This window comes from Copadichromis virginalis, linkage group LG10, assembly GCF_057382275.1.
Source record: "Copadichromis virginalis isolate Kocher_CV1m ecotype Utaka linkage group LG10, C_Virginalis_male_GT1.1, whole genome shotgun sequence".
Classification (NCBI taxonomy): domain Eukaryota; kingdom Metazoa; phylum Chordata; class Actinopteri; order Cichliformes; family Cichlidae; genus Copadichromis; species Copadichromis virginalis.
Genome location: NC_140627.1, coordinates 12,232,922 through 12,257,579, shown reverse-complemented (window position 1 = coordinate 12,257,579; position 24,658 = coordinate 12,232,922). Strand labels below are relative to the sequence as shown.

General features: G+C 42.1%; 1 protein-coding gene across 3 annotated transcripts in view; it reads right to left on the bottom strand.

Moving 5' to 3' along the window:
• Positions 1-24,658, bottom strand: part of abr (ABR activator of RhoGEF and GTPase) — a 124,075-nt gene that overhangs the window by 36,639 nt on the left and 62,778 nt on the right. For all 3 annotated transcript variants that reach the window (XM_085469842.1, XM_085469843.1, XM_085469844.1), the window contains exons 5-14: positions 21,645-21,752; positions 20,349-20,409; positions 15,948-16,000; positions 15,169-15,309; positions 14,744-14,865; positions 11,810-11,978; positions 9,258-9,377; positions 8,921-8,996; positions 8,708-8,812; positions 6,098-6,172 (exon numbers count right to left, since the gene is read on the bottom strand). In XM_085469842.1, coding sequence (XP_085325968.1) covers positions 6,098-6,172; positions 8,708-8,812; positions 8,921-8,996; positions 9,258-9,377; positions 11,810-11,978; positions 14,744-14,865; positions 15,169-15,309; positions 15,948-16,000; positions 20,349-20,409; positions 21,645-21,752 — 1,030 coding nt within the window. The remainder of the gene's footprint in view (positions 1-6,097; positions 6,173-8,707; positions 8,813-8,920; positions 8,997-9,257; positions 9,378-11,809; positions 11,979-14,743; positions 14,866-15,168; positions 15,310-15,947; positions 16,001-20,348; positions 20,410-21,644; positions 21,753-24,658) is intronic.

The window sequence follows — 24,658 nt, the reverse complement described above, 5'->3', positions numbered from 1 at the left end:
GTCACTAAGATTAAGCAAGAGAGCTGAACGGCAGGGGAGTGGGTTTAATTACATATGCAATAAAATAAAAAAAGACATTAATTTAAACAAAAAAAAAAAAGTCACAAGCAAAGTCATCATCACGATCACAAGATTTAAGAGCCTGACACGAGCCGGGTTATGAGAGGATACCAACCACATCACCTGGATGAGCTGCGACTGGAGAAAACGTTTGCACATGTATCTATAGGATAAAAAGGAGCGTACAGTATAAAGGAATGTCGTCCCATCTGGTTTTATTCCCCCTTTGTTTGTTTTCTCAGCATCCTAAAAGGTTTTGCCATAATCACTCCCAGTTAGGAAGAGATTAGCGGTGGTGGTACGAGGGAAGTTCAATGAAGGGGAATTCAGTGCGACCATCTGGGGGATATTTAAAAAAAAACATGAAGCAGTTATTGCACGCTTCCGCTATGTACGGAAGCATAACAGCTCACGGCTGTCACTTCTGATTTGACATCTGGAAAAATCCTTAAACTACCTGTCACAGTCTGCTTCATTAAAGAGGCGGCAACATTCTGATGGTTGCAATGAGCGATTCAACCGGTTCTTTGTGTGCAACTCTAATGTGATTTAATCCTCTTCGTTTCATCTAGCCCTGGAGTAGAGAAGCGTATACATAGTCCTGAGCAGCTCCCAGTTTTCTCTGGAAGTTTATTTCCTCTCCAGCTGAAATGGGTTTATGTGCCCAGACCTAAAATTCAAACAAGGCCATGGAGAGCATATTTTGAGAGGTCTTTGTGTCCTCACAGTGGATCCAAGAGGGCTTTGAGAAGTAGGACAGACTAAAAGAGGCCTGGAGTTTTCATTTTTCTGGCAGGTCGCCACCAGGCTCAGAGTATGAGGGGGATTTATTGGTCAGCATGGGGTCTCTGACCCCTAAATACAGGGTTAATGGATACCATCCTTTTCCATCTCAATTAGCTGTGGGCTGTAGCCCTTGTGGGGCGCGTATGTTCTTATACAGCAGGCTAATCTTTGCCCGAGGCTGCGCCGAATGCTGGTTCAAACTGTTGGTTCACAGAATCAGGAGACTCGTGATAATCAGTTCAACTAACTAGTGTCTCAGCAGCTACAGATCACAGTCACCAAAACCGCTGCTTCAGGACAAAATATTCTTCTCAGACTACAAAACATAATAAGCAGGGAAATGCCATAATTCAACTGTTTAAACAGAACCCAGAAGAAGAAAACTAATAAAAGCCTGACATAGAGAATACATGCAGCCATGGCTGGATTGGATTACACAGAAATACAGTCTTGAGAACGTGTGAACACTTTCAGCAGTGGTTTGAACTTGAGCCTTACAGGAAAAACATCGAAAAGCAAAAACGTCAAAACGAAACAAAAATTTTAAAAATGCCAAGTAGGTGCTTTAACTGTGCATTGACCATAAAATAAAATTTTAAAATGCACCTTTCTCTCATCTTCTAATGTGGATCTGTGCCCGCACCCTATGCAGAAAGTGCAGTTCTATAGGTGTGTATTGAGCTAACTGTTGCATCTTTCTGAAGGGAACGACATGCAAACACTCACACATACAAACAAATAAAAATAAAGCAAGAATAAAATGACATGACATGTTTTTTGCTTCTCATCTAGGTCAGTATTTCCATAGATTTTTTTTCTATCTGAGTTTTTGGGAGACGCTCAACTCCCAGCTTTTCCCTCTGTGACCCAGTTTGACTAACTTTGCCCTGGGCTGCGCTTCCAAGCCCTTTCCCACTGGGGGAAGATTGTAGTGGCATAAATAACAGCTTCAGTAAAATCTTCGACTACATGCTTACTTGATTTTTTTGATTTAAAAAAAAAAAAAAAAAAAAAAGGAGGGGGAGGGGGAAAGAGAAAGCCTACTGTGGAGCATTCAGTGCCCACTTAACCTGACACAGTGAATAATGACTGCTGTTTCAGATCATTACACATTTCCATTCTAATATGAAAATAATCACCATTTGCAATAACAGAAACCACATGCGCACACACGATTATGCAAAAGAGGAAATTGCTGCAAAATCCTCGCACATTGAAATCTGAAATGCCAGAGACGATAAAGTAGAGTACCGACAACGCAACTGGAACCGCGCTGAAGCTTTAACACAGGCTGGAACATCGCCACACAAAACCTGTACACAAACCGAATCCCATCATTAAGCTACATCTGGAGGGGGCTTTGTAATTTTAGTCATTTGTGGTATTGGAGGAAATTCTACAAGCAGAGGAATACAGTGTGTCTCAGTGATCTCTGTATGTGTTTGAAACCCCAGAGAAACTGTGCCGATGCTGGACAGGTTTTAAAAACTAAACATGAATATTAAATAAAGCTGTAGGAAGCAATTGGCAAAGATGTACCGTCCTGATGTTAGTCAGACATAGTCACCATAAAAGGCGTGTATTATATTACTAAGGGTTTATTTAATTTGAGCTATTATTTGATTTCTTTTGTTGAACTTTCAAATTAAATAAAACTGTTGTTGCTGAATTGATCACTTAACCTTTAGTGCAGTTAAGCCTTTTCTATAAAATGAACCCCGCTCCAGACTGATGGACGATAAGAAGAGAGGTGGATGAAATGATGCATCCATCATGCCTTCTTCTACTAAGTCTGTGGGGGATGTATTTTGATGTGGGGTGCTTCAGTTTGTCAGGTCCAGCTTCACCTGGATACACTGCATGACCAGATTTTTCCATCTTTATCCTCTGACAGTACAGGAATATTTCAAGAACACAATACAAGAATTCATTGCGCTCAAATTGTGAAAGAGTGGTTAAGGAGACCTCATTGTCTCACATGCACCGGCCACCGCAGAGTCCAGATCTCAACCCCATTGAGATTTTTTGGGATGTGTTATGTAAGACTTCATGTTCTCCCATCATCAATGCAAAACTCTGAATGGAAACAAACGTTGTGACATTGCCAAAGTTTATTAGGGACTCGAATGTTACAGGCGATCTGGGGAGATTTTGGAGCATGTGACTGTTTTTGTTTTGCAGGGCAGAGTATGATAGCAGACACTACACTTTCCTCATTCTTCTTTTTTCGACTGCTTCCTTTAGGGGTCACCTCAGCAAATCATTTGCCTCCATCTCACCCTCTCCCTCCAAACGGCTCATTCCTTCTCTCCATCATATCAGTCACCTCCCTCCCTTTACTAGTCACAGTCCCTACATTTAAAGGCGTTTTTGTTTACATGGAGACTCAGAACCCACAGCAGTTCAAAACTAGACTTTTGAACTAACCTATATAGTATTAAAAGATTGGTATAACCATACTGAAGAGATTGCCTAATCCTGAAATCACAGCAATAAACCTTACAAAGTAAAATATGAATAATGAACACATGCCACTGGAAATACATCATCAGGTATAGTAGATAAATTTACTTCAGTGACTCACACACATACATATAAACAGTGATCACCCACCCATTTATCTACCACAAGTAAAAGGCATTAAACCTGTGTAAACACACATTAGAGGACCTGTACGAATGAATGAAATCAGATATAAGTTATGGATGGCTGAAGCTTCACTTTAACTCCAATAATTAAATCTGATAATTAATAATTCGACTCTTGTCCTCATTTAGAACACTTGTCTGTGTAACAGTAGTGTTATATATCATCAAGGTCAGCACTTCTCTCACGGCATCCCCGTAAACCTCCCTCATCATCATCATGAACACCACGGTCCCAAACAAGTCCAGCACATCCTCCATGCCTCCACGGCTTGCATGCCCCACCCTGGGTCTGTACGCTCCACTGGAGATACCAACATCAAAACTGTATCAGTGAAACTACCAAAGTTGCTTCCACACACACACACACACACACACACACACACATACTCCATAAAGCCTTTAGCTCTCTGCGCTCCATTGAGGATCAAACAGGCTTTCAGGAGAGAGTGCTTTCCAATCCATTAACTGGGAAATTCTTGTGGGCCAGCACTGAAGGCTGTCATGGTAACTGAGGAAATCATTTCTCCCTCTCCATCTCTTCTCCTGATATTCGATATTTGAACTGGTGCTTGAGCAACACGGGGCACGGAGTGTACCGGAGCACCAGCTGTCCACCGCTGACACATCTGAAACAGCCTTTGTGGAGGTTCAGCCAACGTCAAGCTCGGTAGATAACACACACGCATACACACGCACACAGCTATACAAAGAAACATTTGTGCAAGGTAAGGCAATAGCATAGTGTGTGAACAAAGACGAGTGGTATTACAATTGCCAGCTGTCCACTTCTGAATGCTGCTGTTTGTGATTTTGACGTTCCTCCTTTTCAATGTGCCTTCAGCATCTTTGTCACTTGTGATTAGGGCTGGGCCATATTATACCGTTCACGATAATACCGGTATAATGTTAGGCAACGATAGGAAAATGAAATATCGCGATAGAATGGGAGTAAAACGCGCATGCGCAGTGCCTTTGTTTTCATACGCACATGGCCGGTCGTTGAGTGAAACAGATGAACCAGAATTGGTTTGTAAAAATGGTGCAACTTCAGTTATGTGGAACTGGTTTGGTGTTTGTCCGTCAGATACACAACAAAGCACATTTTTTTGCAGAACATGCAAGCGGCCGTCGTTATTGTCGTATTTGTCGGACTAAGATGCTCTTAAATCTGGGAGTAATCTGGGTCCTAAGCTCCGTATGCTTCAGGTCAAACAACACTGCAGCATCACTTAGAGTTAAAAACTGTCTAAATTCTTTCATCTTTAATAAAACGATCAGCATTGCTGCTTTACCAGGTGTAACTATAAAGTTTAACTTCCAGGCATCCATGAAAACAAAAGTTATTACATTTAACGGAGTTAGAAGTTAGCAGGAAGCTAGCGGAAGTTAGCTCGCTAGTTTCGCTAGTTACCTAAGCATGATATAGCATGTTCTGACTGAGAGATTTCTGAAAAAAAATCAAACGTACAGCTCTGCTATCACTTCCAACATAAATGAAGACAGGAAACTAAACAGCAGTGACGTTTGTAGGGTTACTGAAGTTGGGCTAGCTGGTATATAATGATGTGCTACGTGATCGCTAGCGACACAGCTATGTTAGCATAACATAAACAGTGAAGCTGGAGGACGAACACTAACACTTTTCCACTTATAAAAGTTAATGTGAAGGTTCTTCATGGTTAGAGACAAATGCAATCGCATGGCAGGATGCTGTAAACGGACCAAACTTCAGTCAGGAGAACAACTGAGATAATCCATCCACAATACGAGGTTAGTCATTAATATACTGCAACAACATGGGAATAGAGCAGCTGCAGAGAATTCAACATTAATGAATCAATGTTACAGAAGTGGAGGAAGCAAGAAGAATGAGTTTAATAAAGTTTGATTTATCTGACTGCTTTGTTTCGCTTAATGTGCCTTATAATCCCGTGCACCTTATGGTCCGAAAAATGTGTACTGCACACTGCAGTTTAATGTTGCAAAGCACCTCTTTTTAACTTCAGTGGATATTATACATGGTTATGCTCAGGATATGTCAGCCCATTTCTACTGGAAATGCCTTTTGGTTAAACTTTCAGCAAGGAATTTGCATTTGCACTGTTACATTTTTATAAAGCTTTAATGTACATAAAAACCAGCTTCTTGTTTAAGTGAAAATAAATGGAAGGTTGTCTTTTTGCACTAGTAATGTTGTGGAGTTGTATTTTGTCTCGCATCAATTATATCGTCGGTTATATCGTTATCGCAAATTTTCAAATATATATCGTGATAAATATTTTTGGCCATATCGCCCTGCTCTACTTGTGATGTCTGCTTAACGAAAACAACCGCAGGAATCCCACTTTGGCTTCAACGCTTCCTCTGAGACAACCTCATTCTCTCCCTCTCTCTCTTGATTTTTCCTTCCTTTGCATCTTGGCCATGTGATGATGGAAACTGCATGTGCCGGCTGTGATGATTGACTGGGTCATGTGTTTTGCTGGCAGACAAGTATATGCGCAGCCGCTATGTGTAAGCAGATGCTGAGCCGGAGTGTGCGCACAAGTGCAGTTAGAGGAAAAAAAAAAAAAAAAAAAAGAAGCTGTTTCTGGCAGACTTACTGGCTGACTGCTCGAATCCTTTGGCAGAGTGGACAATCACATGCAGAAAGCCGTACAGGCCAGGAGTCTCCTCATCTGGAAAACAAGCACACAGAGCAGTTAGAGCAGCACGGGTGCACATACGGGAGTCCGTGCACAAAAATCAGCAGGGTAATCAGAAGTCATTGCAAACTATAAAATGTATGATCCTCCGGCATCCTGTCTTTATCTCTGCGATGATATTGTAAAGAAAAAAGATAAACTGTGAGAGAAAGAAACAAAGGAGAAGGAACTCGTCTCATGGAGCATGAGCTCTACCAGCAGGTTTCATTTCATTTCTGCTGCATCTCGTACATTTTTTTGTTCCTGTACTGCCTGATCACTAAATGCTAATGATGATACTAGCTCTCTCTCTCGAGCTTACCCTATTTTGCACCTGTGTGCAGGCTATTAGTCTTTATTATCACTGACAGCTGTGGTATTATTTTCTATCTGTTGCAGACTCGTTTACTGGCACTGACACTAAACTTGCTTCTGTTGTTTCCAACAGCAGGACTTTAATGCTACATGCTCTTTCAGCTTTTTGTGAACGAGTCTCTTTCCCTTCGCTGGAAGCGGGTCAGCTCACGTGGCCATTTAGAGCACCTTTTCCCCTCTGTCGGCTCATGAATTAGTGGTATTCATCGAGGTAAAATGAACCATGCAAATATGTGTGAAGTTTGAAAGTTCACTGTTAAAGCGTGTGTTGCCACATCCAGATCCATTCAAACTAAAATTGCTCAGTGGGGCAGATTAGTGGGAACCCTAGTGGGTTTTTGTATTCTTTCTTGGGTGGTCCGAACTGGAGATTACATTCTTATTGTTTTTAATCATTCATTTGAGTGTTTTGGTTCTCATTCCCTCCAGCAGTCAGTTATCAACATTTGAGAAGAGACAGATTAAACTTCACATGACTTCAGAAAAAAACAGAATAAAACGAAATCAGGGAAACGGCTGAGGAAACAACTATTGGAGGATCTGAAAGAAAATTAACCGTTATTACAGCCTTTTGTCAGATTGGCATCAGACCACACATTAGCAGTGCACAGACGTCTGCCATCGAAACTGAGCTGCCCTTTGAATAGAGATCGTGGGTGGATCTCTTTTTTTTTTTTTTTTTGGCCAGCCCATACACCCCTCTTTGTACCGCCGACAGAAACATGAAGAGGATACAGTCCTGCTTTGGTTGAGGCCTGTGAAGCCCGGCTGCTTCCTGGTAAATAAACCAGGGTGGAGGGCAGCAGAACCGCTGTGAGCTCCACTGTTGGCAGCTGAGAGGAGAGCAGTCAGCCCTCGGGGTTAACTGTGCGTGTGTGTTTTATATAACTAACAGGGGAGTTTCACAGAGAGTCGGTTCATAGGTTCAGCATCATAGCAGACCGACTGCCCTTTCTATCTATTATGCTCAATGGAAAACCATGAACTAATATGTGATAACTGATGATTATTCAATGGAGTCAAATGAAAGAGTGAGTATTTAAGTCATCCATCCTCTTAAGTATGAGAGACATTCCTCCACCAGCTGGTCTCCATTTAAACCCCTGCTGTGCTCCCTGCATCACATGTCAGGATGGAGGTGTGTGTGTGTGTGTGTGTGTGTGTGTGTGTGTGTTTATTCTAGCTTCGTAATGAGGAGCGGGTCAAAAGTCTAAGACAACGCAGGAGTTGAAGTCTGATTTAAAACACAGGAATCTCAGTAAGCTCTCACAGAAAGCAGCAGGAAGATAACATGTAAGGAAAAGTCCACCAAAGCAGTGAGAAGAACCTGTTTAGGGAAAGCAAACAGAGTTAATTCTCTTATTAAAACCATGTCAAGTGGTGCAAATGCATTTTTAACAGTAATCTGTCTGTATGTCATGTTGTGTATCCATGTGTGGTGTTATGTACTGTCACGTCTGACTTACTTATCTGTTATTTTGACAGCCTGATGCCGTGTTAAATGTTAAATTAAAAAAACAGAATCAGACATAAAGTTCAGTTGCATTGAAATAAAACACCTCGTTTGGGGGCGTGGGGTAAAGCACACCAAAAAATATGCTACCACTTAAGTGTCACTTGTCATTCTGCTGACTACTTTGAAAATACAAAACTAAAATCCATCTGAAAATGACTTTAAATCTATTGGATATCAAACACAGAGATTCTAATGCACAGAAAGGAAACACGACACAAAAACATCAGGACAGCGTGCCTTTCAGTGTAAGAGCTCTGTGTCTGTGCATGAGTATTGTCTTTGTGTGAGAGACCCTCTTGCCATCTGAGCAGATCAGAGTAGATGGAGCAGATGGCTTTAATGTCACCCCCACCCCCCCACCCCCAAGACTCTGAGAGTGGCTGCAATGAGGAGATCGGGAGGAAAAAACAAACATATAGAAGCTGCGAGCACGCCACCGACACACTGCGCGGCACTGACTGCTCCGAGCTAGATGAGAAACATATTGTAGCCTAAATTTATCTCCTGCAAGGCCCCCCTAACTTATTATGTGGTTTTTTTAGTGCTCAGAGTGTAACAGGCACTTTTGTGTGAAGTTAAATTCAAAGCAGAGGGAAGAGGGAGAGGGAGACAAAAATGTTCCTGCTCGTGTTTCTTACCGTCTTTGTTGCCGGTGACAGGAATGTTGTGGACTGTTCGGAGTTTGAAACAAGAGCTGGTCAATACTTGGAGCTCTACAGAACTTAACACGCATGACTGGAGGTCTGGAAGAAAAAGAAAGGAAATAAATATCATAAACATCATATAGGGAGGTGGGGGTCAAACCTTTATGTTTCTGTGGAGCAGTGTTTGAAAAGTGAACACAATCGTACCTTTCTTTTGGAGTTTCTGAATGCTTTCCCTCCACTCTGACCTCTCGTAGTCAGAGGATAGCAGGAACAGGTAGCTCTACACACACACACACACACACACACACACACACACACACACACACAGTTAGCAATTACAACCAAAATAGCTGGAAAAAATCCTCACTAGCACACATCAATCGGAATGATGGGAAATTCTCTGATGCTGTTTTGGGGGATTCAAACTTTAAATCTGTAACAGCAGACTCTTTGAAAGTAAAATGTGTCCCTCTAGTGGTGAAACCTGCACAGTGCAGTGACACAAATGGAGCCAGTAACAGATTAAGAATGGGCAGAATACCTTTCCATGTTTGTTGTGGATGCGAAAGGGGATGGTGGGGGAGTGCAGGAGCAACCAGGACTCCTGCTCGTTCATCTTCTTCCTGAGACGCTCCACGCGGCTCTGACCCTTCGGTGCTTTCTGCACAAGGACACGGACAGGAAAAGAGACTGTTTGAATCTCGCTGATTGCTGAAACGTACTCATTGAAGTAAAAGAGAGTAAAACACCGAGCACTGCTGTGCAGCATCCGAAACAGTCACAATCTTTTCCTGATTGAGACAGTGAGACTTGTACTTCTCCTCTGACTCATCTCAGGTCTTGACACATACAGAAGACGCTTATATTTTTAGATTCAGTGTGACTTACAAAATGAGGGTCGAGGTGCAAGGTGGGGGGTGGGTGATTGGGGGGGTGATATGATCTGACTTTGAGAGCCCTTCCCCTTGATGTTGGGTTCCTTGTGTAACCCAGCCTGTGTTAAAGCTTCAGTGCGGTTCCAGTTGCGTTGTCGGTACTCTTCTTTATCATCTCTGGCATTTCAGATTTCAATGTGCGAGGATTTTGCAGCAATTTCCTCAGTTATAAGACTGATTTCCTTTTGTATCCATTTTCTTTGAACATTGGGTTTTACTGTGAGACTAAATTTCTGGCGCTACTTCAGCTAGAATTAAATTTTTCCATTAAGAAACAGAATGAAGCAGATGTAGCAGACGCCTGACATGATGGAAAAAAAGACAGTCACACTGAGTGTACAGTCAGCTTTATGGATCTCATCAAGTTATTTTAATGACAACATGACTGACAGTTAAAACATCTTTATTTGTACAGCACAGTCATGTTTAGCCTACAAAAACAAAAAGCCTCCAACGCAGACAAGTCTCCGTCGGGGAGTTTCACAGAGACGTAACACCAAACTTCCACCTCCAAAGTGTCATATTCCAGTATTGGCTACCTAACAACACGGATTGGCAAATCTGAACAAGTTTAGTGGCTAAACAGGGTGTGAACGTATGAAGACGTCAGAAGCTGGTGCCCTTTTGTCCCTCAGTGTTTGTCGAGTTTAAATTTAACCAGAGCATGATAATCATAAGGCAGTGCACCAGTTACAGAGAACAAGAGAGTAACACACAAAGAAGAAAAACATATGCAGTAAAATCTAGTTCCTCATTTAAACCAAGAGATTTAGTGACCTGTCTTTGGTTAGGTTTCTATTGTCGCCTCTTTGTATGAAAAGCGGGGCGTGAAAGATTAAACTGCAGCCGATTAGTGGTTTGTGTTACATCTGCAAAGCGGTTGCAGAGATCACACTTGTAGGACCTCTTAGGTTTTAGACCCAACCCTGTCTGGTTGCGTTTGGTTGGAGGTGGCTACGTAAAATTCATCAACTGTTCAAGTGAAGATCTTTCAATAACACCAGAATTTCTATTATTAATGAGTTGGATTTCTTTTGCTTCTCTTCTGTACGTCATGACAAAATCAAACCACCCATCGTCTATATTTTTAACCACATACAAACTGAACTTTAAAGTGAGGACTACTCAGCGTTGCCTTATTGAAATCTTTCATATTTTCCAGCAAAGTGTCTATAAGCTGCTTAAAGCAAGCCCCATACTGTGAGAGTCTTTATATATAATTCATGCAGCAGTTTCTTGACGTTATTGGAGGAAAACAAATTCATACACAGCCCCAACCCTCACCAGGAAGCGGTGAGTCAGAGCCTGCCTGGATACAATCAGCTCGATCTCTCCCGGCATTCGCCTCCTGCGACTCCACATACCAGCCGTGGTCACTCGCTGTGCTCCGGGTGGGCGAGTTTTAACGCCGTGAGAGGGGAATAACAGGAACTCTGCGCTCCTGAAGCCTTTAAACGCAGCTATGGCTGCGGGGGTGGATTACTGTGTACTTGTAACATCTTTTATTTCAACCTCAAAATGACAACTGAGCATTTCAGCATGTGCTAAACAAAACAGACTCATACCGTGGCACACACAAGTCACAGTTTAAATCTGGATCAGCACTTTTGCCACTCATACTCAAGGAAACGGCAGCTGTCCTCAGTTTCAGGATGTTTATTATTCGTACTTGGACTTGTTTTGCTGCTTGTATTCACTCACACAATAGTCACAATTCATTTAGTAAAGTCTGCGTAGGCCATAATAAAAAATGAAGTAAAGGGTCACAAAGCTTTGATATGACACCGAACTTCTGATTTACTTCTTATTTATTTTTATTTCTTAAATAAAAAGAATCCAGCTGATGATTAAAACTAAAAGAAGCTGCTTTTAAAATAACCAAGTTCTCCTAATTGTGTGGCTCTTGGCCTCAAATGTATTTGTTTTATGCATATGTTAGAATTTAAAGATGAACATCAAAAAGCTCCTGTTATTCATAACAGGACCAGCAACTTTTCTTACTCTAAAGCTGTCTAGAACTGGGCTCCAAACCCTGAATTTGCCCCTTTATTCTTTAATCCTGGATCATCTCAAAATTAAACCCAAGATGGCCGAATAAGCCATTGTAAGCCTCGCGAATACATTGAATTGGGCTCCAAATGCCAGGAAAAAGGATTACCTTCTCTTTCTGTATCTCATTCTTTAAGACCGAGATCTTGATCTTCATCTCCTCAATCTCGTGCTCTGGCAGGACCTGGATGCTCGGGCAAGCGTCCGAGTCGTCCAGGGTTTGGAAAGTTAAGTCCGCTAGAGGGATGTACCACTTGCACTCATACTGCTGATGGCGACTGCAGAGAGGCAGAGAGACAGAGAGAGGATGGGAGGATGGAAGAAATGAAACAGAATTAGTCAAAATATTTAAAAAAATATATTTTTTTTTCTCTTTTTCAATCATGACTGAACTGAATGGACGCACAAAACCGAAGCAAACCGGTTTACAATTTGAAGCCACACTAACAAATGTTACACTTCTCTATTCAAACGTGTGCTCATTTGACCTCATTTCTTTATAGCCCACTCATTCAAAGTCACATTAATAAAAATGATGAATGCACAACATTATTTCCACAGGGGCTGAGGACACTAATGTGCACCGTCTCTAATGAGATTTTAATTAACATTTCTGAGTGCTGCACAGTCGACTCATCGACGACATAATACCTTCATCAGACGGCTAGTTTAAGCAGCTCGATGTCACAATGAATCCATACTAAACAAGCATGTGTTAACACTACCAGCGTCCTACATATAAAACTTACTGTCAACTATATGCATTTATTTAAACAATCAAATCAAGCAATCAAACTCAGTTTTAATGTTCTCATTTCTGTGATATTCTCTTCTGCATGTTGCACTCGCACCACTACAACCACCTGAAAGGTGGAGCCACTGTGGACTGGGAGTGGTTCAATACTCTGGCTTCTCTGGCCTGCATGTTAAAATGTCCTTGAGCAAAACAGGGAACACGCGTAAAATGACAAATGAGATTTTACTGATCTCAGTGCAGCAGCTACTCGAAACACAGTTTATCTACTTTATTTACTGCACTCGTTTTTTTCAGGCGTGCACTTTAACTGGAACTTCAAAGGTTTGTTCAGCCATATCGACAAAGGACTCTTGCTCCGTGTTTAGTCTCATGTTCCCACTCAAAGCTTTTGCAGTGATGCAATCGGCTCCCACCAGAAGGACTTTGTCATTTCTTCATTAACGAAGTACATTAATTTTACATCCTCCCGCTGCAGATTATGGTCCCCTGATCTTCTGCCCCACCCACCCACTCCATTATCAAGCCCTTCTTGTTTACGCGCTCTTGGGTCTTTCGGGAAGTCCTTTTATGTTACAGACCACCGATTTGTTTCTGTTCTAATCAGACTCTGACACAGACTTAGAGAAACACAAAGAAAAGGGGGTGGAGCTAGGTTTGATACCTGACTGAGAAGGAAATGAATAAATCACCATATCAAATCATGTGGTTCTTTAATGCCAGACAGCAAAGGTGGTGCATATATAAAGAAATGATGAATTATCCAAGGTGCAGAACGTGCAGCGGGCAATCGTAAATCTGACTCATTCTAAAAATAATAGAGTGCAGATAATCACGGCTTTTGGCAGGGATTAGGGCTCCTCAGTGACTAAAGTCAAGGTGATTGAGTTTCTGGATGGTTGCTCTGTTCTGTGTGTGAGCGCGTAGGCTGTAGGCAGCACACTGAGATAACAACCCAGATCATATTATAGCCCCATTTACAGGTTTGGTAGTTATGGCAACACTATGTGTTCCTCCAAGTGAGGGGCGGCTGCAATTGACACAGAGAAACGGTGAATGTCAACCAAAGCAGGCACCAATCAGACGAAGGGGAGGCGAGTCGGTGCTGTAAGCGTGACCCTCGATCTACTGACATGTGTCAAAGATTGACACGCAGCAGCGCACACAAACACAAACATGAGCGATCTTTTTCTCTCAACTCTCTTTACTTTAACGCCTGCTCAGCTTGCACCCTGAAACACAACACCTTCAGTTTCTACTTACACCTTTTGTCTTCTTTTTTAAAATGTTTTTATTATTCATACATTTAGCATAACTCTGTCCTGCGTGTAGATCTGCTACTCTGCTGCACTGCTCAAAACAATACAGACAAAAATGCCTGCGAGTCTTTCTCTTTGTTACCGACGCTTCAAACACCACCGTGTTAGCCACAGCTGGAATCAGAGAGGGAGTGCGTCTTTCCGAAGTGATCCTTTCTGTTGCACGCCGGGTTTGATAGCTGATGTGGAAGGAAAACTGCACGACACACGGGCAGAAACACAGAGACGACGAAAAAGCGTGGATATTTAAAGAGGCAGAACCCAGTTCAACAGGCTTCATGAGCCTTGAGCTAAATAATAAAATGCATTGTTATGAAGCAGATAAATGTTTATGTTAACACTGGCATTTCTATCAATTTATAAAACAGTAGCTTATTTAACGTAGCTTAACATCCTAAACTGTGCAAGGTGGACAGAGTGAAGTGACACCGTGAAATGTATATGTAAAAACATCGCTGACGCCCTCCATTTAGAGGCTTGTGCTCGTCAATGGAAATTTTTGAAATAGCACACGTTTTATCCAGACTGAGTCTCATCATTTAGAAGTTGTTGAGCTGACTCGCTCAGAGTTTTGGAACTTTAGATCAGTGGCTGGGTGATTTTGAATTATTTCCCTTCACTACATCTGTGCACATTTGAAGATTTAATGAAAGTACGTTGCTGTGACAGGGAGCAAATGAAAGAAAGAGGCCATCACCGCCCAAAGCTCCTTAAGCCTCGAATGAATATACCTACAGTCTGCTTCAAAAGAAAACTCTGTGACAGAGCCGTGTCACCCTGCATTTTTCTCTGCCCCAAAAATTAATAAGCGACTCTTGTGCCGCACCATCCACGCCCCGTCCCCGTTCCACTTTCTGGCTTTCGCACATCATTTTAGCATTTTTCAGATGGGAATGGGGATAGGGGGGTGACGTTAACGATAATCGCGCTCACAGCTTTTCACACTGTCAGAGGATGAAGGTGGACTCACCCCACAGCCGTCTTTTTCATCTTGGCACAGAGCAGCAGATCGGTGAAGAGGAAGACGTGCCGTAGCTTCCTGGAGCTTTCCGACACCTCCACCAGGAAGCCATCCTTCACCAGCTGACGGGCCTGTAACAGAACTCTGTGTTAACTGTTGTTGTGAATCGAAACATCGTTGAGATTGTGGATTAATAAGTTGACTTACTAAATTAACATATATATTACAGTTTGCTTTACAGAGACGTGCATGTCTTTGTTTTTAACTTAAATGTTCCTTTTGGAGTTTTAAAGCAATGCAACCATTTATTATAGTTTTCTCAAAGTACCTAATAATATTTCATATGAGAGGAAAAGTGAAGACAAATGTTCTAAAGATATGAACATAAGTTCTCTATACTTGACAAGACGTGTTGTAAGAACACACACACAGACCTCGCCCTTGGGTGTAGTAACAGCAGTCCTGCGAGGGTCAATCTCCTCATTGATGGAGGAGAGGAAGTTCTGAGAAATCCGCAGAGCGTCCTGCAGGAGGGGGAAGTCCGGGTGGTCCTTTGGAGTGTGTTTCAGCAAATCCTGTGAAAGTACATTCAATCATCTAAAATATATATTTACCACAAAACAACTGACCTTTGTGAGCAGAGATTCAGATTTAGTTTCATCTTCTCTTCGAAAACGTCATCGCGCTGCACAAACACAGACTCCTTACAAACACTAAAACAATCTTGTGTCTCGGTTTTTTCTTTCCTCCCAGATTAACATCAACCAATTTTCTTCTGTTTGTTTGCATACGTGACAAGAACATGACACACATGCTCATGCTGGATGCACAGAGCATCTTACTGTCAGCTTTCATGCAAACCTGATCATGCATTACACTACAGCGACCACACTGGACACATCCAGAGATCTCTGCTTTGCTTCGCTGGCACTTTCTACACCATTATTTCTCTTCCAAGGAGGTAGGCTGATTTGGACTGAGAGGACTCAGCGATAAACATCAAAAAGCAGGCTTTAGCTTAATTCTTGCACGTCTTTTTAATCTCAGGGATGTGTTTGCAACCTGCTCCAATTATTATTTTTTGTTTTTTTATCTTGACACAGTTCTCAGTCTTTTCTCCACCCTAAAACACTAGAAGTAAGACATTTCTGCCAGAACAGCTTTAGATTCAGCTGATCCTTGAAAGCCATGCAAGTGCAAGCTGTGTACTCACATGAAGAACCAGGGTGCTTCTGGTAACACGGTCAATCGGCTTGTAAAGGAGAGCTGTGGGAGAGAGAAGAGGAGGGCTCTGAGTCAGTGTTGCTTACAGGCAAATCAATACATGCAGACACACACAGTAGGTCACAGTTTCACCGCTCGCACGAGGACAAAAATGTCCACTTTGGTTACTCTGAGCTAAACGCTGCTCTTACAGTCTGACTGCTGATGATTCTTAGGTTAACATTAAAGCCTAATGACGACGAGGTTCCAGCCTGAAGCACTGCTGAAGCAAGAAAAACACTTGATCATAAATAGCCTTGTAGGGGGGGTCAAGTAAAACACTGATTTCAATATGGGGGCAGCAAAGGTTTGTGCTACTGTTGTTCATCAGTTTAACAGCTGTACATATTCAGACATGGACATAAAAGCAAACACAAACAACACATGCAGACGGATGCATCTATAAAAAGTGCAATAAGACTGCCTCCTGCCAACATGCCAGCCTCAGTGCCCCTCAGTCAGAGTTTAAGCCTGTATTACCGCACTTGGCTAGATTCCCTGGGGAAGGCTTTGCTGCTAAGGTGGTGTGAACAGCAGCAGCCAACATACATGACAGCTCTCTGTGACACACTCCCACAGACAGGGCAGAGTGAAGGATGGAGAGAAATAAAAGAAAAACAAATCACAGTGAGGAGATACGCAGGAGGAAAGATGGCAGACATGAGAACCTCTAAGAGGAGACAGAGAAGAAGCAAACAAGTCATGTAAGGAAACGCCTAAATTACCTCAAGGTCTCATAATAGCAAATATAATATCACACTACACATTCGATAAAGCACAGTAACACCCCTCTGCTCATGATCTAGAAACTGAGCGAATGCAATTAAGAAAAATTCCCACAAGGTCATAAACATTGTGAAATTATCTGAAAAAGTTCCACTTATTGATCATGCTAACCTCCATTTATTCAAGTGAAAACAGAGTTAAAGCAGCTTATTTCTAAAGTGAAGAAGGAAAGCTGGCCCAGTGAAACAGAGAGGACTGATGTGTCTTCTGTATGCAGGCAAGCTTGCCCCACACTGACTGTGCTCTGCTCCCACAGAGAGATCTACAGCCAAAGCTACACTTCTATTTGAATTTTAAACTTTATCTATTTAAAGCATTCAATAACGCTCTCTTTATATGTACAGCGTTGTTCTGTCACTCGGATGCTTTTAAGTGTTTAGTATTTCCGCCACACCTCTGCCTGCGACTTACGAAATTAGCACAAGAGCAGAAACCTACAGTGACTATTATCAGATCTACTGATGAAACACGTCATATTAACTCTGCTTTTAAAATATACACTGGCCCACATGGAGTGTATAGAGGGACTTTGAGAGGGACTTGCAGTTGCTCTTTGAAGTTTCTCCAACGTTTGGTCATTAATGCCGCCTCCACTGAGGGTGTTGGATCAGTGAACCAATACTGATACCTCCAGGAGGATTTACTACAGAGTCTGTATTGACTGCAAGGGCAGTGAATATCTAAGTTGTTGTGTGTGTGTCTGTGTGTGCGGTATGTTGGCAGTTCTGTATTCATTTCAATGCAGGGAGGATTAGATGACTTCAGGATGACTTGAGTATAAGTACTTAAGCACAAGTGCCAGGTTTTGTACAGTTTGTGTAAGTAAGCTGCTGTATTTTTTGTGCCATATGTTGTGTCGCACGACAAAACGATATCTGAGCAAAAAGCTAATGCTAGCATGCTAACATGCAGTGTAGCATGTTCCGAATAACCGCAAAACGCAAAGTATAGCTGGAGCTAAAACAGGGGACACCGTCAAACTCCTTGGATCACAGGGCGACTGCACAGGTCACATTGTGGCAAGCAACCTGTCTCCAACAATTGTTGCAATTCGACTGCAGTCACTTTCACACAGATTAGCAAAGGTTTGCAGGTAACTGTGATCTAATTTATAAACACGGACAGACGTTGCAATCAATCCGAGTCGGTCTGAACCAATAATATTCAGGCTGTACAGTATTCGTCATATACCAGTACTGCGCATTTAAATATCACAGTTGATCAATGATTAATGCTCATTTATCAGGAAACTATGAAAAATTAGACACATTTTGATTATTTTGGGGTTAAATAAAAAGTCATCAAAGCCATCAGCAAAGCATGCAACCAGAATTTTTTTTACATTACAAGTTTCAATCAAAGGCTGTTTTAAACTCAAGATCACATTTTACTGCTTTAGAGTCAAGTCAAGTCTATTTGCAATACTATGTAAGATAGGTCCAAGACTATTAAGGATGAACCTATCAAGGAAGCTCAGAGATCTCAAACTTTACTTTCTTTTTCTCGTCTCGTTTTCCTCTAGTTTTTCAACCATGCAAACATAATAATTATATACAAGAGATTTGAATAATGAAGATACTCTCCTGAATACAAAGACAGATTAAGGATTGCCACCTGAATGCTAATGTAGACAGAAATCTACTCAAGTTCTCTCCGAACGCAGGATTAAGCGTCATCACTTTTTGACTCCATATCATGTGGAGTATCTGACTTGGATGTATTTTACAGACAAGGACGAGTTAAAAGTCTAGTCAAAAGTCAGGATGAGGAAGGATGAAGACACAAAGAGAGAGTGAGAATCAGATAGAGAGGGGGGGATTATTGGAAGTCGATGTCCTGTCCCAGTGAGGCGTGCCTGACTGGTCGTTTTTCCAAGGTCGCCTTGATGACTTGGCTGATGGACAAATAGTTAATCTTTGCTAACGAGGTGCTTGACCATGTGGGCGAAGTGTTTGACAGGACTTTTAGTCCTCAGTTAGGACTGCCAGGTTTCAGGCCTCAGTATTTTGGCAAAACTCTCAGCTACCAATGCCAGCCATAAGCCTGTGAAGGAGGGTGAGAAGGACAGGACAGAACTGATAACACAGAAGGAAATAAAGAAGGATTAAGAGAAAGTGAGAAAATGGTCATGGTGTAGGACATGAGTCCCCATTTACATTTAAAATATATCAGATTCTTGTTTGAGCAGGTATTTGTGTTTCTATCAACCTATCAGCCATTTACTGTAGCTGAGATCCTGTTAAATACTTTGGAAAGTTAAAAAAAAAGCTGATTGAGCAGAGAAAAGAAACAAGGGGAAAATAATAAAAGAAACAAAGAGAGTAGATAGAGGAGGCATTTGTTGCAAAGTTAAGATAGAGAAACCCCTCGGCTGACCCACCAGGTAATTAATGTACTGTAATATAAACAGCAATCAAAGGAAGTGCCTTGGGTATTGACACACCCTGATTGTTAAGGGCATATGAGACTAGTTTCATGACACATAGCAGCCATGTGAAACTACAGCAAACCAAAGACGTCATTTTAAAATCATCTAAAACAAGAAAGATGAGAAAAGAAAGAATAAAACAACTGGGACAGGTTGATTATTCCTCATCTGCAATGCATAAATTAACAGACACTTCACAGGTACATGCCACGGAAATCTGAAGAATGAACACTCACCCAGCCACTCTCAGCCCGACAGAGTCGCACAGTCTACTCATCTTATCTGCTAATGACCGTCTACAGCTCTACCCACCAAACTGAACGCAATCCCCAAAACGGCCGAAGTTACCAAGGCGCCAGCAGAGTACAGGCACGTACCGCGACAGACAACCTCTCACACACACACACACACACACACACACACACGTTCCGATCCTCTTGAGATAAGTATTCTGTACGAGGAGCAGCCTGGGGCCAGCAGTCCTTATACAGACTAAACGTGCCCAGCTTGTAAACAGACAGATACATTTTGAAGATGCTCTCTATTGTATGTTCTATATGATCGAAAGACAGTCGTATATGACTGAGTGAACACCACACTCTAGAGGCTCATCACTCAAAAAGCTCATCACAGGCATGCAAATGTTCAGAAAAGGCAAAATTCCTCAGCAAGCATGAGCACAAAAGTCCAAACGTCAGTCTGACAGCTAATTAATAACTGCCTCCACACAGTCTATCATAAGCGCCGTAAAAGCTGTAGATGTCCTAACAGATACCCGATGTCAAAAAGCAGGAAGCTCATAACATGCAGTCGTTACCGTATGTGCAGTTACAACACAGTCTGAGGACCAGAAGCACCTCCATATCCCTCTTCTCCTCTCCTCACTCTACACTCCTGCTCACTGCCTCCTTTCTCAGGCACAGAGAGAGAGGGAGAGAGGGAGAGCGAGAGAGAGAGAGCAGACTCACACATGCACCACTTTGCCTCCCAGAGCTCACCACTGCATACACAAGAAGAAGAGGCAGGGCTGGAATCTTAAAACAGCAATCCAGCCTAGACACACACACACACACACACACACACACACACACACACGCACACACGCACGCATAGAGATACAAGCAAACACCAACTTACCCTCCATTGAACTAGTTGTTGTACAGACTTTGGAGTCTTTAGGACCTTTTACTTTGAGGTTCTGAAAGAAATAAAAGAGTGGAATAATCAATTTAATTAATTGTGCACACTCACAGGATTGTGCTGCACTTGCTTGGCTGAGGCTGAACTAATGGAAGTACAGGATCAGTGCATCCAACTGAGACAGCTGAAAAAGACTGGGCACGGGAACTTTCACAAGTTTCCCATTAAGTAAATAATACCACCAACAAACCTCTGCGGCAGGTCCCAAAAAGCTGATTTGACTCATCTGGACGGGAGGAACGGTACATTTGTATAATGACTGAAAAGGTCCGTTTCTTGATCATTAATAGGCAAATGACCACTGATCAAAGATTTGATCATTGGCCATGAGTACCATTCACAGAGAGTTGGGGAATGGCTGCAGTCACAGCATCGTAAGATGGTGAAAGATGTACCCTTTGCTGGTGTATAAGATAACAGGGAGTGGAAAGTTGGATGCTTAAAAATGAAAGATGCCCATGCTCCTTAAAGGATGATGAAGATGGATAATCATAGTTAGATTCTGTAAGCACTTTCCTTTACTGTAATGTCTTTGCCTCTCGATCTTTGTTGAACACACCTAACAATAAGGAACAATCTATAACTATATCCTGTGTTGACCTAAGGCGTGAAAAGCTAGCATGTAAACAAGGGGCATGAGAGGTTGTGTTACTATCAGTCACTTCTGCCACAAACATTTTCAGCTAATTAACATCACTGACACCTTCCCAGCAATCCCCAAATACACATACTCTTTTGTTCTGAACGCTCAAAATATTCTCTGCGCTTCAAGTGCGTGTAGTCGTACCGTACAGTAAACTCAGACTAGCCTGGATGTTTTTTCTGTGAATGTAACCTCTCATCGTTCTGTTACCTAATACGCTTGCTGGCTAAGTGCTGTCCCAAGCACATTTGAACACAAATACCTCTTAACTGTGTTTTCAACAACGGTTCCTCAAAATAAGACCACATTTCCCATAAACACTGCTGTTTCCTGCCAAAAAGAGGACGTTTCGACTCGCCTGGTTTGTGTCGTCATCTATTTGTTCTCCTGTTCTCTTCACTGAAGAGAATTCATATAATGGCTTAAGACCCATGAGACCAGTGAAGGGGAGGTTTGATGGATCCGTATTATTACTGCGCCAAGTTTGATATGCTGATGTTAAAATGCAGTACATAGCAACAAAATGACATGTTTGCTATTTAAAAGTTCTCTTGTTACACGTTGTTTAAAATCATGGAGGCTGAACTCACCTCAGATATCTTCTGGAACTGGCTGTTGGCTTGGCTGCATTTCTCTGCCGTCTCCAGCGCCACCTTGTAGTTGTCCACAAAGGCCTTGTACACGCCCAGCTGGCTGGCCTGGAGGAAAGCAGAAGCAAAGACGCTCAGGAAACAACAACGAGAAGGTGTGAGGCAAACTAAGACAACGATGATGGCATTTAGTCTTCTCTCATTTTATTCAAATTGTTAAATGAACTCCGGAGACTCGGGAAGTCAACACAAGTATGTCATTGCACTGATGGCAACTAAAATAAAATTCAGCAAGCCCTACTTTGCATTCACCTTAAATGATCACTTCCAATTCAATTTAAATTCATTGAGTCAACACATATAGTCTGATCACATTCCCATAAAGCCACTTCACTAGCAGCGCTTTGCAGTCCCTCCTGATTGAGTCCCTCTCCCTCTCTATCCTCTTCTCTTTCATTAACAGCCCCTCTCTCTGCAGCACTGTATGTGCATTGTAACACAAGCTGCAGACCAGCAGTGCATGAATATGCATCCTGCTACAGCTATGCTTGAATGCCTAGGCTGAAGAGCTGACTGCATCCTATTAAAGCAATGAGATTGGATTCAGCTGAATAGAGTGCATGAGTAAGACTTTTGTCCTTAAACTCCATGTCCTCTTATTTTCATTTCCTCTCCTTCCTCTTCCCTTCGGAGTGAGAAGTAGAAAGTTGGGCTCAAAAGCAAAGACGTGAGGGAAGTGTGCGGCCTCATGCGGCATTTGAAACATGTTATAGCAACAATCGATGGAGGGAAACATCAGGACACAAATATGTGATGTGACAAAACCGTCAAACCACGTAATGTGTGACACTGACTACAAATGAGTGAAACAAATGTCACCACGCGTGGATTGTCCATTTATAACTGGAGACTATTTTATGTCAAACCAAAACTGTGGATGGAAAAGAGAAACCACGGTGTGTCATAGCTGAATTTCCAAAGATGGAGATTTGGCAGCTTGGCTGGAAAGAACAAACCAAGCAGAATGACGTTATGAGATTTCATGAGTTCAGTATGAAAGCGGTGTCAGTCACAGTCCAGACAAAATGCCCACGCTTTAGAAAACAAAAATCACAGGTCAAAGTGGCAGGACAGAAAACAACAGGTCGTGTTTGAAAGTGAACGTGGGAAGTAGAACATGAAGAAACACAGGAGAGAGACTTTTCAGCTGGTAGAAGAGCCTACGGACTATTTAAACCCACATGGACACGTTTGCCAGCTTAGAGGTGCCTTTTTTTTTTTAAATTGCATGCAGCTTTGAGAGCAACACGAACCCTCAACTAAACACTGTAGTGAATGTTTTCAGAGCACTCGCCACTCTTTTAAAGCACACCAAGTGATCAGCTATAAGCAACAAAGATCAACAGCAGCAAAAGAACCATATGTAGTGAATGAAAACTTTAATATTATATGACATCAGTAACCAAACAATATGTCTTGTTCTTTTCCAAACAATGCCAAATACGAGCACACTGCTTGCAGACCTTTTTTCTTTATGTTTAAAAATCCCAACTCCACAATTAGATTGTCCATCAATATGTGCAACGTCCTCCGTTTTCTACAGTGGCCCACAGTTTCCTCTATCGCCAAGATAAAATCTTCCTTCTTCAGACAGTTGTGCACAGGTGTGTGCAGAGTACCATCAAGTCAGCCACAACACTCACACTAAAATGGTGCAACCACTTTTGAGGTTTTGCTAACACGTGACCACAAACCACATGGCATTAAGTTGGCTGCCATTTTGTGACAATCGTGGTGACACTGTAGAATCATGTGAATAAGGCACCAGCCACACAGGCCTAGAAATGGGTATTCCCCAACCAGTTGTGAGCACTTGCTAGAGGTCGATGTAGTCGCTGGGGAAATGACTGGTCTAAAGTCCTAAAGCCAACCAGCCAGTGACTCCCCCAGTCGACCACCTTTTTCTTAATTAAAGTGACTGCTTTGGTCACTGGGTTCATAGTTTGATTGGCCTTGTCCTCAAACACTGTCCAGCTACTCTCTGAGCTGCAATAAAACTGTGAAAAGTTTTGCAAACTGGAAGTAATAATAATAATAATAATAATAATAATAATGGATTGCATTTATAGAGCGTTTTTCGAGACCCTCAAAGCGCTTTACAATTCCACTATTCATTCACTCTCACATTCACACACTGGTGAAAGCAGGTACAGTTGTAGCCACAGATGCCCTGAGGGCAGACTGACAGAAGCGAGGCTGCCATATCGCGCCATCAGCCCCTCTGGCCATCACCAGTAGGCGGTAGGTGAAGTGTCTTGCCCAAGGACACAACGACCGACACTGTCCGAGCCGGGCTCGAACCAGCAACCTTTCGATTACAAGACGAACTGCCAACTCTTGAGCCACGATGGAGAAAGTTTTCCTCCAAAATAAAAGTTGCACCTTTTGAAACATGTTGGCTACGGTGCTGAGGCATTTCTTCACATTTCACTACTGCTCGGCTAGAAGTTAGCAAGTATTTGCAGACAGACATGAAAAACTAAAGGGAACTGCTTACAACCAAAGCAATTACTTGGAAGTTTTTGGTACGGCATCTTCTTTCTAACAGATTTCACCCATGGAGAGCAAATAACCTCCACAAAGCACTAACAACCAGTTGGGGAATAGACATTTTCCCCTAGAAATCAGTGTTTGTCTCATATTCAAACCTCACGTAAAAAATTCTAATTATCTAGCACTTGTATAAGTTTTGTCTACTTTCTTTAAGGTAGCCAACACTGTATTACCCTCTTCTTACTATTCTTTCCTAAACAAATTATAATAATGTCGAAATAAGTCTAAGGACAAGAAAAAAAAAACCTATGAAGGTATACTTAATGCTAATAGTATGCTAATGCTACAACTCTACAAGATGATAGAGTGTTAGCATGCTAAAGTCTACTACTGACAATGGTAAAATGGTTATCTGCCTGATCTAAAGCTGTTCTAGTGTTTACCACGTTTGCCTTCATAGT